General features: G+C 45.3%; 1 protein-coding gene and 1 long non-coding RNA gene across 2 annotated transcripts in view; both read left to right on the forward strand.

Moving 5' to 3' along the window:
• The first annotated feature begins 13,029 nt into the window (after positions 1-13,029).
• RAB20 (RAB20, member RAS oncogene family) overlaps positions 13,030-19,328 on the forward strand; it is a 43,623-nt gene continuing 37,324 nt past the window's right edge. The window contains exon 1 of the mRNA XM_005302985.5: positions 13,030-13,401. Coding sequence (XP_005303042.1) covers positions 13,233-13,401 — 169 coding nt within the window. The 5' untranslated portion in view covers positions 13,030-13,232. The remainder of the gene's footprint in view (positions 13,402-19,328) is intronic.
• LOC135983020 (uncharacterized) lies at positions 17,258-17,525 on the forward strand. The gene is made up of 2 exons (XR_010600518.1): positions 17,258-17,326; positions 17,399-17,525. It is a non-coding gene; the product is annotated as an uncharacterized LOC135983020 (long non-coding RNA).

Genomic DNA, 19,328 nt, shown 5'->3' on the forward strand with positions numbered 1-19,328 from the left:
AAATGGAAATTATCATTGACATTTACAGGGTTCTGAAACGCCGAGGGCACACAGCTGCTGGCTTGGCATATTGCAGACGTGGACAACGCTTGTTGGAGGGAATGAAGGAGAAATTAATGGGGATATGAGTGGATTTTCCCTCCCTGCAAAAAACACCTGAAACATGGCCAGTCTAGGCATACTGCTACTTGCAGACCACAATTTGATTCCTGTCTGGACTTCAGCTCTTACTCCTAGCCCAGGGCTAACCTGTGTGATTCAGCAGAGACCTTTCTGGTTGATAAGGAACAATATTGAGAAGCTTGGCTCCACAGGAAATTCCTCACCTGGAAGGATGATGGCTGCAGCTCCAGAGCCTTGATGCAAGGTTTAAAGTTGGAAAAAAGGAAAAAAAAGTTCCTCAAGGTTTCGACAGGAATGACTTCAGGAGGGGGGCAGGGCTACTTGAAAGTGCAGTTCTACTCTGAAAAATGACTCTGTAAACATGGCATCTTAGATTTCCAGGTCTGTTTTCTCTTAATGATTTACAGAGTGAATTTACAAATAAAATGATGGTTTGTCTAACTGTCAGTGCTGCAAACTCAACCTGGGATTTAAAAGTCAAGCTGTATTCTTTCTGGCTCATGCATCAGCAATGAAGCTTCTGCCATCAGAACTTAAGCCCCAAACCTGCAATCAGATTCACGTGGTTGAACTCCTGTATGCAACTAGAGCTCGTGGGACTTCGCATGGGAGCAAAGATTTGCTGACAATGGCCCCAGTTGCAGGATTAGGATGCTAGTTAACCATTCTCCTGATGATGTGTGAGCCAGGTCAGACTCTAGCTCACTCTCATATCATTAAATATGTCCTGCAGTGCCAACAGCAGTAAAAAAATAATAAAACGCAGTGTAGGCGCCAATCCTGCAACTTCTGTGCAGGCTGCTGTATCCACACAGAACCCAATGAACTTCAGTGAACATCCATACAAAAATATTGTTTAATCTTTAACACCAATGGAAGCTGGAAAATTCACAAGGGAGGCAGCTGTGTGGACCTTAACATATCCCATTGTACCTAACAAACACAGAGTCATCTGACATTCCTTTCAATATCATGAAAACTAGATGAGATAAAGAGGAAGCAAGAGCCCTAATGAATTTCTTTGTTTTTGTTGTTTGTCAGTCTCCTAAAATGTGATTGCAGTTGCGGGTCGGGGAGTGTCTCTGTAAAGCTCACAGTTCCTTACTGAGGCTATGTTTGCACTGCACTTTTGTTAATAAAACTTTTGTCAGTCAGGGGTGTGGGAAAAAAATCCCGACCGACAAAAGTTTTACCAATGAAAAGCACCGGTGCGGACAGCACTTTGTCAGTGGGAGACGCTCTCATTGGGGGTGGTTTTATTGTGTCAGCAGGAGAGCTTTCTCCGGCCGACCAAGAGCCGCTACGCAGCGTACCTTACAGTGGCATATGCGGCTGTAGCAGCACAGCTGTGCCACTGTAAGGTGTGCAGTGTAGACATAGCCTTAGAGAGACAAGGTGGGGGAGGCAATATCTTTTATTGGACCAACTTCTGTTGGTGAGAGAGACAAGATTTTGAGCTTACATAGAGCTCTTCTTCAGGTCACTCCACCCACCTTGTCTCTCTAATATCCTGGGACCCATATGGCTTACAACAGCACTGCCTACTTACTTAACAGAACTGCTACTCTGTGTATTGAGTCATATCTGCTTACTTTAGTGATTAAGGCACTGATCCAGCAATTTCTTTGATGTCAGTAGACTGCTCCATACCCCCAGAGCTCCATTAATTCTATGCAGCTGTTCTACTGTGGTTCATTTTTGCAGCCTAAATACTTTCTTTTAACATCTTTTTTTGGTAGTAATTACAGCAATCAGCCTAGAAAGGGTAGCAAAGAGCTGACTCGCTCATATACCACAATGATGGATGCAGCATAAGAACTAGTGTTACCAACTCTTGTGATTTGATCACATCTCTGAATTTCTTATAGTCCCAGCTCCTGAAATCAAGAGAATGCCTGACAATTTCAGCTTTCACTTAAAAATGTAAGTTTTTAGTCCTCTTAGTTGTGAAAATGTGAAGCGAGTATACCCAAAAGGTTCAGGAATCAAAAGTCAATAAAAAGAACTCCACATTTATTAAAGGTTTCAGAGTAGCAGCCGTGTTAGTCTGTATCCGCAAAAAGAAGAACAGGAGTACTTGTGGCACCTTAGAGACTAACAAATTTGTTAGTCTCTAAGGTGCCACAAGTACTCCTGTTCTTCTTTTTACATTTATTAAATAAAATCTATGATTTTTTTCCAGCCAGTCATGTGATTTGGGGGGCCTGACATGATTTTTAAATGCTTGGGGCTGGCAGTACTGAGAACTTTAATAAAACAGGAAAAGTAGAGCAATTTGTACACTATGGGCAGGTATGTTGTGGGGAGAGAGTTGAGACAGCAGCCCATTTATGACATCACTCCCTTGTTGTTTTTAGGGCCTGATCCAACACCCATTGGATTCATGGGTGTCTTTCCATTGGCCTCTATGAATGGCACACTGATAAAAAATTTTTTTTAATTTAATATAAAATAGTTAGTTAAGCCATCAGGCATTACAATAGAATCACACACTGTACTGATACTCACATTCTAAGATGAAATGATATTTGTAGGGATGATCAGTCCCTAAATGAACAGAGAGGGTATAACCCTTTCTCTAATGTTTCCTTGATGGTGGACGGGCGTGTCTAATCTAAAATTAGCATGCTACTCTTTTTATAATCTCTTATAATAACACTCCTTAATTAACAATAAATCCACTTTTTTACCATAATTAAATATTTTCTACTTTTTCACTGGCTGTTTAAGATTAAACATCTTAATTAACATCTGCAGAAATATCATGCCAAAAACTATCAATACAGACCACATTTTCCTAAACATTAACAACATATCTAAAACAATTGTAAAAAACAGTTAGGACCAAAACAGGTTTACAATATGACCTGGGATTTATGTCCTCACTTATCTCTCTAACTTGCCTCTGAGCTGTCTCACTTTACCAGGCCTCATTTGACTATTGTCAAGCCTATTTTTAGGAATTAGATTTTTGGGCCTACTTACATTACAACACATTTCTAAATAACATAAGCAAACATCATCTTTATAGGCTACAGTCTCCACCTTTGACCAAAAAGTCAATTGCTATGCAAAGAGAGACAGGACATTTGCGGAGACTTGTTTGGAAATGAACTGGTGAAGGGGTTTACATGTTAAAGATTCAACAGTGAAATTCTGAAGTGCTTTGGGAGCCCTCCGGTTGCAAGGTTGCCAATTCTCACAATATTTGTTGTTTTTCTTAAAGCCCCAGCTCCTGGAGTCAAGTGATTTTGTGAGAGTCTCAACTTTCATTAAAAAGAAAAAAAGTAAACTTGTATCCTTCGTGGTAGTGAAAAAAAGTTTGAAAATGTAATAGAGGTGCAGAAGTATACCCTAAAGATTCAGATTTTGAAACCAGAAGGCACATATAAAGAACCTAATATTTATTATTTTAAAAATCATGATTTTTAAGCTAATCTTATGATTTTTGAGCACTTTGGGTTGGCCACATGGCAGATGAAAGGTGCTCTACATAAATGTAAGATCCACACTGGCAGTACAATGCTTATCATAGAATCATAGAATATCAGGATTGGAAGGGACCTCAGGAGGTCATCTAGTCCAACCCCCTGCTCAAAGCAGGACCAATCCCCAACTAAATCATGTGCAATCGTACATCAATAAAGTAGTGTGTGCAAAGGCCATATTGATGGGACTGAGCAAAACCCTAAAAAAGCAATCCAATGTGTGCATAGATCATATGCACTGATTATCCTTATGGTAAAGAAGCCAAGATACACTCTCCTTGTAAACCAACTCATATCTGACATTTCTTGGGCCCTGATCACTACTGTGTAACTCCTCTCCCCAGATACAGGTCACTCATGACCTTGGGAAACTCTGTATTACAACAGCTTAGTTCCTTGGGTTTCTACATCCGATAGCAATTTACAGGCTCTTTTTGTCTTCCAGAGTTTTTTCAGATGAGCTCTGTAATTATTTGAATGGTCCTTATTTTGTTACACAGCATCCTGAGGTGCTGGGCATAGAGAAGAGAAGGGCAAACACACTGTCCTGTGCATGATGAACCTGATTTCCTGAAGTCAACAGGAACTGAAGGTACTTAACACTTCACAGGATCAAGTCTTTTGTTTACCTGAGCAATGCTACCACACATTACTGTTTTTGTGGGGGACTTCCTTTTCCCCATGGTTACCACTTACCTCCACTGTTGTGTGACCTCACAACCATCCTCATATATAGCCAGCCATCCCTTCCCAAACCTACTCCATAGTTAATGGTTGATGATCACAGAGGAGTGAGAATGCTTTTAAATGACACTAGGGGATGGAGGGTATAAAGTAATTTATACTGCCTGAATCAGCCTGTAGTACTAGTATCAAGCTCCAGCTGAACTGGATATTGGATTAGAGGGACCTACAATCTAATTTCATAGTGCCAAGGCTGTGGTTGGCATGATGCGTGAGAAACATCTAAAGAGCTGAGTAATGGGGACTATTCACTGTCACTAAAAATTTGTTGATGTCACTTCTCCCTGATCTGCCTGAATTGCTGTGTCAGGTTGAAATACATGGTCAGAAGCGCTGAGATACAGGTATCAGTTTCGCACAACCACAGAAGCTTGTTGCAGATACAGCATTTAACTACTTGGCTGCATGTGATCTCTCCACCCAACATGGATATCAAAGGCATAGTATCATAGTGATATCTCCTATTATATTTTACTTTGTTTGTTAACACAAAACATAAAATCCCCATTGCGGTTTCAAATGGCTATGGTATTCCAACCACTTTCTGCTCTAACTTCTGAGCAGCATTGTAAAAAGTCTGTGTTAAACAGCTGCACTATCCTACCCCAGAGGCATCTGCATTTCAGCAGTAGGTAAAAAGATCTCCATGTGCAGCAGAATCTCACTAATCTGCAAAAAATATTCTCACAAAAACCCCCAAAACACATTGGTTTCACTCCACTTAGCAGCCATGATTTAACAGCAGAGACATCAGTTAGTTGGGACTCATGACTCTTACTTTTCAGTACTTTTCATTATACAGGCAGTAAGTGAATAGGACCCCTTTACAGATTCAAGATCTCAGAGTCAGGATCCTTGGGGAAGGCACCTTTGTTTCCTTACCTGTCTGCAAATAGCCTGTCACTTCAATGATATACAACTGTATATTGTATACTGTGGTTTGAATAAAGTCAACACAAAGAGGACTCACTCAGTATGTATGAAACTAACAGTGGGTGGTATATTTTAAAGGGGAACAGGTACAATTACAATGTGGTCCAAAATGATTTGTCATTATTTAGCAAAAAAAAGGAGACGGAAGGAAGAAATCTGAAAAAGTGTGAGAGTTACTGTACAGGTTAACAAGCATCGATCCATGCAGACCTCAGTGATCTGAAGAGAGAAAAATTGGGGAATAAGGGGATGACAGAGAAAGAAAGGAAGCAAAAGAGATTAAGACACAGCAAAGAAAGCAAGTGTGAGAGAAGAATGAAAGAGTGAAAGGATACAAAATAATAGCAATACAGTACTCTTGGGTTCCACTTACCCCTGGCTGTACCAATGACTCACTGTGTGACTTTGGGCTAAGTCATTTCCCTACTCTGCACCTCAGTTTCCCAATATGTAACACAGGAATGCTGACTTACATACTAGGGTGGACATGAAGATTTCACAGACCTCCTAAGACAAATTAAAGGTTCTACTGTCCATAGACAGCAATGAATAAGGCTACAATTTAGTCAAGGGTATTTTTAGTAAAAGTCATGGACAGGTCACAGGCAATAAACCGTTACCTGTCCATGATTTATACTAAAAATGCCTATGATTAAATCTTGGGGGTGGGGTGCTGGGGGGAGACACTGGGGGGCCACTGCTGGGGGAGGGGGGTTCTGGGGCCAGCAGAACCAGCTGCCGGCGGCCGTGGCCCATGATTGCTCCGGCCGGCCGGCCACTGGCGTGGACCGTGGCACTCTGGCTGGCTGGCCGGGGACCACGGCCTGGGGCTATGGACTGCAGCTGTTCCAACTCGCCAGGGACAGCTGTCTGGGGCTGCGCCTGCTCTGGCCGGCCAGCTGGGAGGGGACCGTTGCCTGGGGCCGTGGACCACGGCTGCTCCAGTCAGCTGGGTGGGGTCCTCTGCCTGGAGCTGCAGACCACGGGTGCTCCGGCCGGCCACCTGGCTGCCCCAAGGCCACTGCTGGCCTGGGGGCTGTGGACTGTGGCTGCTCTGACTGTCCCGGGACTGCTGCCAGGGGCTGCTGGAGCAGCGGTTGGTGTGGCTGTCCCGGGGGCCACCTGAGCAGCTGGCCCCGAAGTCAGCTAGTTGGGCGGCCCTGGGGTCAGCCACACTGGCCCCTGCAGAAGTCACGGAGGTCGCGGAAAGTCACGGATTCCGTGACTTTCCGCGACCTCTGTGACAGACACGGAGCTCTAGTAATGAGCTTTGTGTAACCAGGGGAATGATCCTTGTTCCTTGACAGAACAAGGAGCAATGGTCTCAAGTTGCAGTTGGGGAGGTTTAGGTTGGATATTAGGAAAAACTTTTTCACTAGGAGGGAGGTGAAGCACTGGAATGGGTTACCTAGGGAGGTGTGGAATCTCCTTCCTTAGAGGTTTTTAAGGTCAGGCTTGACAAAGCCCTGGCTGGGATGATTTAGTTGGGGTTGGTCCTACTTTGAGCAGGGGGTTGGACTAGATGACCTCCTGAGGTCCCTTCCAACCCTGATATTCTATGATGGGGAACTATCGTGGGGAACTTTCCTGGATTATGCACTAACCCGGTAGAGTTGGCTAAGGAAAGGATCTGAGTCCTCATTCCCGCTTCCTTTACCCAGAAGCCTGCCTGATCTCCCCTTCCACTCTCCTGTGTGGCAGAGTCCTTGTAATACCCAAAAGGCTGGGCCCAAGATTCCTGGGGATTTGACCCCCAATTTTGTTGTGGTCACTTAGGACAGGGGTACTCTCTCTGCTCTGGGTGCTTCCCTGACCCACTGATTGTTGCATATAGTTCAAAGCAAATACGATTTATTAAACAGCAACTAATTAAAAAAAATAAGGAAAAATGGGAAAGGTTAAAGGAAAACAAATAACCCCGCTCTGTGGACATGGGTGAACCATAAATCGCCATCTCTGGAATATAAGGGAAGTTCAGTCTTTTCCTCACACATCCTTGGTCTCAAGCCCAGGCCCTGGCTGTGCTCCAGGGATGCAGCGGGTCAGACACTTGCTCTGGCAGTGGCCACATGCCCTCAGGCTCCAGGGAGCAGGATACTTCTTCCGGTGTCAGCCCCCCCCACCCCTATCGGCTGGGGTTACGATCCCTCTCCAAGTCTGGCCTGCAAGGCCTCTTGGCTGGTGGCATCTCCCTGACCTGGGCTTGCTGCCTGGGGGTCCCCTCGATGTCCCTAGCTCAGGGGCTACCTACCCAATGGGACTCCGTGTTCAGTCTAGAAGATGCAGTTCTCAATCTGTGGATTTGTGTCTCCAGGGATAACATGCTTGTTAACAGCAAAAATGTTTTTAAATAAATAAATAATATATAGAGGTGAGAAATAACAGACCTCAACCCTGTTGTCCCTCTGCAAATTTGTATACAAAGAGTCAATCTCTTACCTCTCTCTAAAAGTGCAAAGTTTCAAAAAGTTCAATGAACAGAAGATTGTTGGGGGCAGAATAGATCTGGACAATAAGAAGTCTGGAGATAAATGTGAGAAGAGAGGGACAGGCAGTAGAAACAAAAGCAAAACTGTTTGAGCAGCATATTCCAGAAATATTGAGGTCTTTCTGAGTGTAGCCTTCATCGATTTGAGATCTACCATACCATTCTCACTAGAAGGGAAAACCTATAATGGCAGCAGGTTGTAAAAGAGACCCAGTTTGGGAATAAGAACCATTCAAGAAATATATGTTTGCTGATGATGTTTTAAAGAAAGTTACACTAGTGAACTGGTGAAAGTCACTTAAGCACTTGGATTCAGAGACTTGACTGTAAGGTGGATAAACTGTTGGACAATATATGCTAGGTGGACTGTTAGGATAGACTATAAGGTGGATAGACTGTTGGACTATAAGGTGGATAGAAAGCTGGCTAGATTGTTGGGCTCAATGGGTAGAGATCAATGGCTCTATGTCTAGTTGGCAACCAGTAATCAAGCAGAGTGCCCCTGGGTTCGGTCCTGGGGCCGGTTTTGTTCAACATCTTTATTAATGATCTGGATGATGGGATGAATTGCACTCTCAGCAAGTTCGCAGATGACATTAAGCTGGGGGGAGAGGTAGATATGCTGGAGGGTAGGGATAGGGTCCAGAGTGACCTACACAAATTGGGGGATTAGGCCAAAAGAAATCTGATGAGGTTCAACAAGGACAAGTGTAGAGTCCTGCATTTAGGAAGGAAGAATCCCATGCACCGCTACAGGCTGGGGACCGATTGGCTAAGCAGCAGTTCTGCAGAAAAGGACCTGGGGATTACAGTGGACAAGAAGCTGAATATGAGTCAACGATGTGCCCTTGTTGCCAAGAAGGCTAACGGCATATTGGGCTGCATTAGTAGGAGCATTGCCAGTAGATCGAGGGAAGTGATTATTCCTCTCTATTCGGCACTGGTGAGGCCACATCTGGAGTACTGCGTCCAGTTTTGGGCCCCCCACTACAGAAAGGATGTGGACAAATTGAAGAGAGTCCAGCGGAGGACAACCAAAATGATTAGGGGGCTGGGGCACATGACTTATGAGGAGAGGCTGAGGGAATTGGGGTTATTTGGTCTGCAGAAGAGTGAGGGGAGATTTGATAGCAGCCTTCAACTACCTGAAGGGGGGTTCCAAAGAGGATGGAGCTAGGCTGTTCTCAGTGGTGGCAGATGACAGAACAAGGAGCAATGGTCTCAAATTGCAGTGAGGGAGGTCTAGGTTGGATATTAGGAAACACTATTTCACTAGGAGGGTGGTGAAGTACTGGAATGGGTTACCTAGGGAGGTGGTGGAATCTCCATCCTTAGAGGTTTTTAAGGCCCAGCTTGACAAAGCCCTGGCTGGGATGATTTAGTTGGTGTTGGTCCTGCTTTGAGCAGGGGATTGGACTAGATGACGTCCTGAAGTCTCTTCAAACCCTAATATTCTATGATTCTATGAAGTGATTATCTCAATTTTAACAGCAGTAGCTTCTTCTGCCGGTGTAGAAGGAATATTTTCTTCCTTTCATTTTCATTCCAAATTGAGAAAATATTTGAGACCTGAAAAATCAGGAAAGCTTGTTTTTCTTTTCCAGATTATGAGCAAACAGGAAAATGAAGGTTAAGACAACTGAGTTAGTTTCATTTAACTATTTTAGTTAACAAAAACAAACCTGATTTTAAAAACTTTAATGTTTAGCTAAATTCAAAAATTCATACACTTGTTTTGTTAAAATATTATATGTTTGCTGTTGAAGAAAAAAATCCAGAATACATAACGTTTTTGGTTTTGTTAAATAAAACAATTTAAATGTCTGTCTGGTGATGTTCTCCTCCTAATACAGCATGGCAAGAAAATCCTCCAAATATTAATGATTAAGCTGTTGAATTGGAGATAGTTCACCTCCCAATGACTTCATAAATATCTGCTTCAATTACCTTTGGTAAATGAAATAACCAAACAATCATTCATTTTGTGATATAGCTGTAAAACTAATCTGAAAAGTTTTCAAAATAAATCACTTTAAAAATGTATAGTGTGTACCTTCTAAAAATGAAACCTACATCTATCTCTGAGTTGTGAAGAATATGTATTAAGGTTATAACAACCAACAAGAATACACTTTTATGTAGAAATCCATGATTAAATCGAGTCTTACTGACTTAGTGATTTAAATCATGATTTAAATCATATCCACCCTGCTGCCTGCCCTATCAATCAGGCTGACCTGGAGCTTTGGCCTCTCCCCATTGCTCCTGGGGACTGTCAATCTCAGGGTCCTGATTTCTCATCAGTCCTTCCCCTTTCTTTTGATACTGGGAAATGGCCAACCAAAAAACTCCACAAAGTAAGGGCCAACAGTCCCCTTATATTTGGGCAAGTTTGGGAGGAAGGTGCTCTATATCCAAATGCATTTTCCAGAAGTCACAAGACCCACAAACCAGGGCTTTTGAGCAGAGCCCGGAGCTGAAGCGCGGTCCCGAGGAGCAGCTTCAGAGCAGTGGAGCTGCAAGTTTTTGCCTGGAGCTGGAGCAGAACAAGAGCACAGCTCTGAAGCCCTGCCACAAACAGTTCAGTCCTCCTGCAAGCAACATGAGAATTGCAGGGCCTCAGCTGTGTAAATCAGTGTGCAACTCCAGAGTTGTTGAAAATGGTTCAACTGCTAGTGGAGATGGGACAAAACCGTTCTAAGCACTATTATGGAAAGCGCAATTGAGACCCTGTTCCACCAGTTCTGACTGGTGTTTCTGTGTATTAACACTGGAAATAGTTTTGTCATGTCCACACTAGCAGCTGAACCATGTTCAGAGGGGATCATACTGCTGACAACCAGGCAGCTGTGGGTCATTTCCTTGTGCAGACAGACCCTATGTCTTTCTGAAAGAATGCAGAATGAAGCCATAGAATCCTAACGAAGTATTAAAGTTCCTGTCTCAGCCTGAATCCTTGCTTATTTCATTATTTCAGATATAAAAAGTACAAAGGATAGCTTCCAAACAACTCATTAGTTTGCCATTGTGTATTCTGACTAGCTGGCAGATTCCTGTTAATCCATCACTAATACAACATTAATAGCATGCTGCCTTGCATACTTTCCTTGTAGGTTGATTAAAAAAAAAATCTCTGATTCCATTCTTCCCACACTTTCACCTTAGGGCTAACAGACAAAAAGCAACCACATTATGCTGCTTGGAAAAAGCACTTTGATTCAGTGAATTACCCTTTCCAAAGACTGGAGCTGACAGAATCTGGGCAGGAAATGGGAACCAGGCGGGAAGGTTATTTTCTTCATAGCAAACCCCAGCTTCATAATAATCAAAATGAAAACAAAAATCCATTGCATATTTCACACACAGCCTTGAGTCACATTCCACATTAAGGACCTCCTGAATAAGTTTTTAAAGTTCTTTAGCCCACCTTAGGAATTGATATGTCTGAGGGACAAATGTTTTCAGATCTTCAGTATTAGGGATGTAGCTAATGTATCTCGGGGCGGGGGGGATTGCAAGACTAAGAGTCTGGGGGCAGCATAAGCAAAGTTCCTTGGTAGTGATTAAAAAAACAACAATCAGCTACAGAACTATTTCCTTTTTAATAGGAAAGGTAAGTGAAAAGTCAAAACTTTCTGTAAATGTGAAATCTAATCTTCTAGCTAGAAGAATGCTAGCAATTTCAACAAGAAACATGTGACCGTGTACGTGGGATCCCTTGCTATTAAAGAGGTTGCTGTTTTCACTTATGTTAGGGAGAGAAAGAAATTAGCAACTAGCAAGTTACCTTTAAAAATATTGTTGCTTCCCCCCGATTTTAAAAAAACCAAACACCCTAAGATTCAAGAAAATATTTATGATCTTTTGAAATGTGCTTTTGAAATAGCTTAACCCCAGGCCTGCAAGAGAGATCATCAAAGATGATGAGCCAGAGCCTTGGGTAAATTAGTGTAACGTAACTCCACTAATTTAAATAAAAAGAAGAACAGGAGTACTTGTGGCACCTTAGAGACTAACAAATTTATTAGAGCATAAGCTTTCGTGGACTACAGGCCACTTCTTCGGATGCACAAAAGCTTATGCTCTAATAAATTTGTTAGTCTCTAAGGTGCCACAAGTACTCCTGTTCTTTTTTTTTGCGGATACAGACTAACATGGCTGCTACTCTGAAACTAATTTAAATGGTGCTAAGCCAATTTACACCAGCTGAGATCTGGCTACATGGCTCTGAAAATTTAAAATTTGCTACTTGGAGGCCCACCTAAGAGTAATACAAAAATCTATCCCTTAAATAAGGTGGAAGCTGCCTCTTAAACTGATACCCACAACTCCTCCTGGAAATTCCTAATTCAAGCTAACTCTCTTGTCTTTAGTTTCCACACTGTAGAGGAACAAAAGGAGAAGGAATTTGGATAGGGTTAGCCAGATTTCCACTTTGCTAGCTGGTAGGGTGACCAGATGTCCTGATTTTACAGGGACAGTCCCGATATTTGGGGATGTTTCTTATATAGGTGCCTATTACCTCCCATACTCTGTCCCGATTTTTCATACTTGCTGTCTGGTCACCCTACTAGCTGGAGTCTGGTGGCCTTTGAATTCAGAGCGTGAATGAAAGGAAAAAGTTCCTCAGTTGTATGAGCACAAGAAAAGCTCTGAAGTAGGTTACCTCCCCTCCCATTTTCTAATTTTATCCTTTATTATTTAATGACTTAATGTGTGTAAAGCCTCTGAAAACCTGAGGGACAGATCTTATTTAATTAAATACCCCCATATTATTTTTTCTACGCCTGCCTCAGCTCAGCACACAAGACAGCCAGTGGTGCTTACTAAGTAGCTAATCGATATTTCTTTTTATGCTCATTATTCAACGTGTGGCCTTGTTTACTGCCCATCATCCAAACTCTGGCCTGAGCACAGAATTGTCAACTTCTTCATGGGTCTTTTCTAGGGTGAACATCCCAAGACATAGTGACGAGCGAAATACAGAGCTCTACCTAGATGGGAAGAGAGGGGGGCTGGAATCTGAACTAGACTCCACGTATTGCCGCTGGGTATTGCTCCCTGCTTGGTTTCAGCGTCAGAGGCTCCTACTGCAGCCACCGTGGCGGGGTAGCCGAGGGGCCGCGGCGGCAGCAGAACTGGAGGAGGAGCTGAGTCTGGGCTGCTGGAAGCCCCACGTGGCCGGCTAGGCTGGATCCTGGCTCCGGCTCTGGCTCCTCCAGGCTTCCTCTTCCGTCCTGCCCGGAGCCTGTCGGGGGCAGGAGCCGCTCAACTTTCAGCTGCCCGGGCGGGGCGAGCCCGCCCCCTCGCTCGCGGCTCCGCTCGGCCAGGCAGAGACAAGCCAGGCGCCCAGCTGCCCGCAGTAGCTCGGAGCGGGGGAAGGGGCGGCCCGGGATGTGGGCGCAGAGCCGAGGCTGCTGAGCTCCGGGCAGTGCGCGGCGCAGGCTCCCCGCAGGATGAAGCCCGACGGGAAGGTGGTGCTGCTGGGGGACATGAACGTGGGCAAGACCTCCCTGCTGCACCGCTACACGGAGAGGCGCTTCCAGGACACGATCAGCACGGTCGGGGGCGCCTTCTACCTCAAACAGTGGGGGCCCTACAACATCTCCATCTGGGACACTGCAGGTAACCCCCCTTTCTGCGGGGCAGAGACGGCCGCGGGGTCCTGAGCAGAGTTACGCTGCGCTGGGGAGCCCCGGCACCCAGGCGACTCCGGGCTGTTGCATTCTGTTGTGTAAACCAAACGGAAAAGTGAGTTTCCCCCCTTTTTTGGCGCATGGACTAGCGGCGGCCCGGGCGACTGGAGAGCAGCGCAATGTGTGTAGCCCGGAGTTAGCTCAGCTCCGGAGGCTGCGTCCAGGGACAAAAAGCCGGGGTGTCGTGGAGATTGGGTGTTGGTGCTGGTCGGCTGTGTTTCTGCAGAGCGCCCTGTGGAATGGGAGAGCAGCTGCGTTAAAGTCTGTCTGTGGTCAGTATTTGCAGGCTAACCGACTGCTCCCACACCGTTGAGCTTGGCTCAGGTTTTTAAGTGGCTGTCACATGATGTACAGTATCATGTCTCAGAGGGGGAACTTTTTCATGCCCTTAAGTAAATGGGTCGATGTCTTAGTGGCATGAGTAGCTGTTGTACTTGCTATGTTGTTGTAACTTTAAAAACCACATTAAAAGGAGGGGGGGGGCATGTCTGTAACAGTCTAGTATAGCGGTTCTCAAACTGTGAGTCGGGGTCCCAAAGTGGGTTACAACCCCATTTTAATGAGGTCACCAGGGCTGGCGTTAGACTTGCCAGGTCTAAGCCCGAACCCCACCACCTGGGGCCAAAGCCCAAGGGCTTCAGCCCTGAGCAGCGGGGCTCCAATTCCAGGACCCCCCCACTTTGGGGCTGAAGCCCTTGGGCTTCAACTTTGGTGCCTCCACCAAGGGCAGCGGGGCTTGGGTTTGGCTTTGTCCCGTCTCCCCCACCTGGGGCGGCAGGGCTCTGGCAGGCTCAGGCTTCGGTCCCCCTTCCTGTGGTCATGCAGTAATTTTTGTTGCCCGAAGGGGGTCGTGATGCAATGAAGTTTGAGACCCCCTGGTCTAGCAATTATTCTCCGCTAAGTTCCAAGACTCCAAATGGGGGCACAACAGTGGGGAGAGGAACTGATGTGTGCGATGTGTGCATTCTGTTCCCGTGTTTAGTGTAATGTAATATAAAAACTTAAAATAAGTAGTAAGTCTAAAATGAGATGTATTTATGATTGATTTATATGCATTTGTAAGGTCACTGATATTTTGGGCACTTTTTTTACAAAATTTAGATGAAAATTAGAGAGGGTGGCGAATATGCCCCATCTCCTCACTTTTGTCTAGCTTATAGTAGTGGTCAGAACACTTTTTTCCTGAAAGGCCAGTGCCACACACTTATCCATCCACCGTAAAAATTACAAAGACATTAAAATACTCATAGCTAGTTAGAAGCTGGAGCAAATTTTTATGTTCTGCAGCATGCTTTCCAGGTCAGATATGTGCACCCTACGGATAATAGTGGAGAGCTCTGGTTTGAAAAATGGCTCTCAAGTTCAGTGAACATTCTTGTATGTTTAATATTGAATCATTCTTTAGAACAACTTGTTCAGGATTCAAGAACTTCTCACAATATCATCACTGAAGCAAGACCAAGGTTTTATATTTAACTGAATAGTGTCCAAGGAGAAAAAAAAAAAACGAAACCTCTAGTACTGTTCTTGCTTGTAAAACTTTGCCAAAATGGAGAACTACAATAGCATGCAATACCCTGGTTTCCATTTGGTGATGCTTAGGCATTAACAGGAAAGTCTAATGACTTTCCGTATGTTTCATCAATACCACTGCAATAAATATACTGTTTAGTTGACATAGACTTAATTATTTCATCCAGTCCATCTAAAGTGGCTTTTGCTGATCTGTGTGTGGAGAAGAAACTACTGAAATTTCTTAAGGAAAAATATTTATTTGGATAAGTGATCAAACGTTGATTTATTTGTTTTCTACATTTGTGTTTCTAATTTTATGGAGCAAAACGCAGTTAAACGAAGATTATTTCCATACCAATAGCTGCCTGTATTTCAAGCTCCTTATCTCTCCTTTCTGGAGTTTGCTCTTCTTCCCCGCCTTTCCTTCCCCCCCCCCCCCCCAAAGAAACCTTACGAAACTTAAGCGCCAGTTACCGAACTGATTTTCTTAATGTGGTAGTGGGGAGTATGTGGTTTTGGGGATAGCTGATTGTCTCTGCTGTGACAGACCCATGTAAATGCAGGTAATTGATAGGTGGAATTTGTTTTAACAGAAGAAATACTAGGGCTACATCCTCACTACGGGGGGGGTGGGGTGTCGATTTAAGATACGCAAATTCAGCTACGCGAATAGTGTAGCTGAATTCTGCGTATCCGAGCCGCCCTACCCCACTGTGAGGACGGCGGCAAATCGACCTCCGTGGCTCCCCTGTTGACAGCGCTTACTCCTACCTGCGCTGGTGGAGTACAAGCGTCGATTCAGGGATTCATTGCCGCATCTCGATGAGACGCGATAATTTGATCCCCGAGAGATCGATTTCTACCCGCCGATTCAGGCGGGTAGTGAAGACGTAGCCTTAAATCGCTTCTCGACCTTTTGGCTGAGGGGTGAAAACATTATCTAATAGCTTCAGTAAGACTGGTCTCCAGTTATTTTTCTCAGTTGTCTTCTGCTTCCTTGTCTTCTGTCCTTTTTGCTTCTGCTTGAGAGGAAATCTTTTATTAAAAAAAAAAAAAAATCCCATCTAGCCCTACACTTCTATGACTCCTTCCCACCCTTGTCTTGTCTGGATTTACATAACCGCCCCTCCTTGTTTTATTCTCACATTGTACCCACTCGCTTTGTTAATTGAGGAATGGGAAGAACTTTTTTTTTTTTTTTGGAGCTTGGTTAAGTCCCAATACCACCCTTTTAAATATGTATACAGTAGGAAAGGCAACTCTTGAGTGACTCAAGGCAATTCCTTCCTTTTCTGCTCATGGACTGTTTACACCTTTGCAACACTTGCAGTTCCTGCTGGCCTACAAAAGGAATTGGGCTAGTCCACTAGTAGATTCCATCTCAGTTGCTGCGTAAGCAAGCCCCTATACCAAGGGTCGGCAATCTTTCAGAAGTGGTGTGCCGAGTCTTCATTTATTCACTTTAATTTAAGGTTTTGCGTGCCGGTAATACATTTTAATGTTTTTTAGAAGGTCTCTCTCTATAAGTTTATATATTATATAACTCAACTAGTGTTGTATTGTAAAATAAACAAGGTTTTCAAAATGTTTAAGAAGCTTCATTTAAAATTAAATTAAATTAAAATGTTGATCTTACGCCTCTGGCCCACTCAGCCTGCTGCTGGTCTGGGGTTCTGTTCACCTAGGCTGGCAGCGGGCTGAGCGGGGCCTGCAGCCGGGACCCCAGCTGGCAAGGGTCTGGCAGCCAGAACCCCAGACCGGCAGTGGGCTGTGCGGGGCCGGTGGCCGGGACCCCAGACCGGCAGTGGGCTGAGCCGCTCAGCTCACTGCCGCTCAGGGCTTCCATCCTTCAGTGGGTACCTACCTTCTCCCTGGTTGTGGCCCATTCTCTTCCCCTCTCTGCACTGAGCTGAGGGTGGGAGTGCACTGACCACAGGGCTGGGGGTGAAGGGTCTGGCCAGGAGCTAGAATGAGGGAGGGGTCTCAGGGTTGGGGCAGGAGGTTTGGATGTGGGGCACTTACTTGGGCAGCTCCCATTTGGTGCTCAGGGTGGGGGTGGGGATGTGGGGGTGCAAGATTCAGGATGGTGTGGGGGGGCTGGGCATGTGGGGGGAGGTGCAAGAGTCAGGGCAGAGGGCTGGGGGCATGTGAGAGGGATGCAGGTGTGTGGGGATGCCAGAGTCAGGGCTGGGGTCGTGGGGGTGGGGAGTGAAGGAGTCAAGCAGAAGGCTGGGTGTGTATGAGGGGGGTACAGGGCTCAGGGCACGGGTCTGGGGTGTGTGCGGGGCTCAGGGCTGAGGGTGTGTGTGTGTGTTGGGGGGTCAGGGCAGAGGGCTTGGGTGTATATGGGGGGGTCAGGGCTCAGGGCAGAAGGCTGGGGTGTGTGTGGGGGGTCAGGGCAGAGGGCTGAGGTGTGTGTGCCCCTATTTCACCCACCCACCCCTTCCCCAAGGCCCTGCCCCTGCTTCTTTTCTGCAGATCCTGGGACTCCCATGCCCCATCCAACCTCCCCTGCTCTCTAACTGCCCCCTCCAGAGACCCCCCCCCGCCCCTAACTACCCCGCCTGGGATCCTACCCGCTATCCAACCGTCCCTGTTTCCTGTCCCCTGACTGCACCCCACCTTATCCAGCCCCTCCTCCCCCCCCCCGGTCCTGGACCCCTTACGATGAGGCTCCTAGCATCATGTTCTGCTCCGCGCAGAGCAAGACACGCTGCCCCGTGGGAGCAGGCAGCCCCGCCCCTCAGAGCGCTGCGTGTGCGGCAGCATGGCTCCAGGGGAGAGGGGAAGGCGGGGGAGGGGCCGGCGGCTAGCTGCACTCGGCTGGGTGCTCCGACCTGGGAGCGCAGACCCTGCGGCTTGCCGCGCCGGGAGACTGGGGCCATTTGGCAGGGTGTGCCTGGGTGGGGGCGGAGAAGAGTGGGCCGGGCCGGGCAAGGCAGGATTTTTAATAGCACGCTGCCTCCCGGAGCAGCGTGCCATTAAAAATCGGCTTGCGTGCCGTCTTTGACACGCGTGCCATAAGTTGTCGACCCCTGCCCTAGACTGAAGTCTCCAACTGACATGATTCTAGGAAAAAGTTGAAATATTTATAGTGAGTTAGCTTCCTGTATAGCATCACTGATTTATCTCTTCTAGATGAATGTCAAGTGAGCTTTAAATCTCTGTAATGAAGATGAGTTTAAAACTCCCTTTGTCAGTCTATTCCCTTACGTATCTGATCTAAAAAGTAGTTTGTTGCACGCTGAACTCATATCTTATTTTAGGAGTCAGAAATCAAATAGAGTTAAATATATTTGCATATATGCACGTATCTGGAAAAAGACAAAGCAGAAATAGATGTTGGATGACATTCCTAGGAAGGCCTCAGAAATTAGTACCTTTGTCTACACTACCCAGTTAGATTGATGTAAGGCAGCTTACATCAACCTAATTATGTCAGTGTACATATTGTTTTTGAAGTTTTTCTGTTGTAAGATAGCCACCTGTAGGTCTGTCATTGAATGTCTAGACAGGTTAAAGTGTTCTCCCACTGGTTTTTGAGTATTATGATTCCTGATGTCAGATTTGTGTCCATTAATTCTTTTGTGTAGAGACTGTCCGGTTTGGCCAATGTACATGGCAGAGTGGCATTGCTGGCACATGATGGCATATATCACATTGGTAGATGTGCAGGTGAATGAGCCCCTGATGGTATGGCTGATGTGATTAGGTCCTATGATGATGTCACTTGAATAGATATGTGGACAGAGTTGGCAAAGCCAACAGAAAAACTTCAAAAACAGACTCCAACGAGAGACTGCTGAGCTGGAATTGATATGCAAACTAGATACAATCAACTCAGGATTGAATAAGGACTGGGAATGGCTGAGCCATTACAAACATTGAATCTATCTCCCCTTGTAAGTATTCTCACACTTCTTATCAAACTGTCTGTACTGGGCTAGCTTGATTATCACTTCAAAAATTTTTTTTTCTCTTACTTAATTGGCCTCTCAGAGTTGGTAAGACAACTCCCACCTGTTCATGCTCTCTGTATGTGTGTATATATATCTCCTCAATATATGTTCCACTCTATATGCACCCGAAGAAGTGGGCAGTAGCCCACGAAAGCTTATGCTCTAATAAATTTGTTAGTCTCTAAAGTGTTACAAGTACTCCTGTTCTTTTTGCAGATACAGACTAACACGGCTGCTACTCTGAATCCTCTCATAAGGTAACTTTTCCATTCCTTGGATCGTCCTAGTAGCCATTCTCTGCACCTATTCTAGTTTGAATTAATCTTTCTTAAACGTGGGAGACCAGAATTGCACACAGTATTCCAGATGAGGTCTCACCAAT

The sequence above is a fragment of the Chrysemys picta genome, chromosome 1 (assembly GCF_011386835.1).
Source record: "Chrysemys picta bellii isolate R12L10 chromosome 1, ASM1138683v2, whole genome shotgun sequence".
NCBI lineage: Eukaryota > Metazoa > Chordata > Testudines > Emydidae > Chrysemys > Chrysemys picta.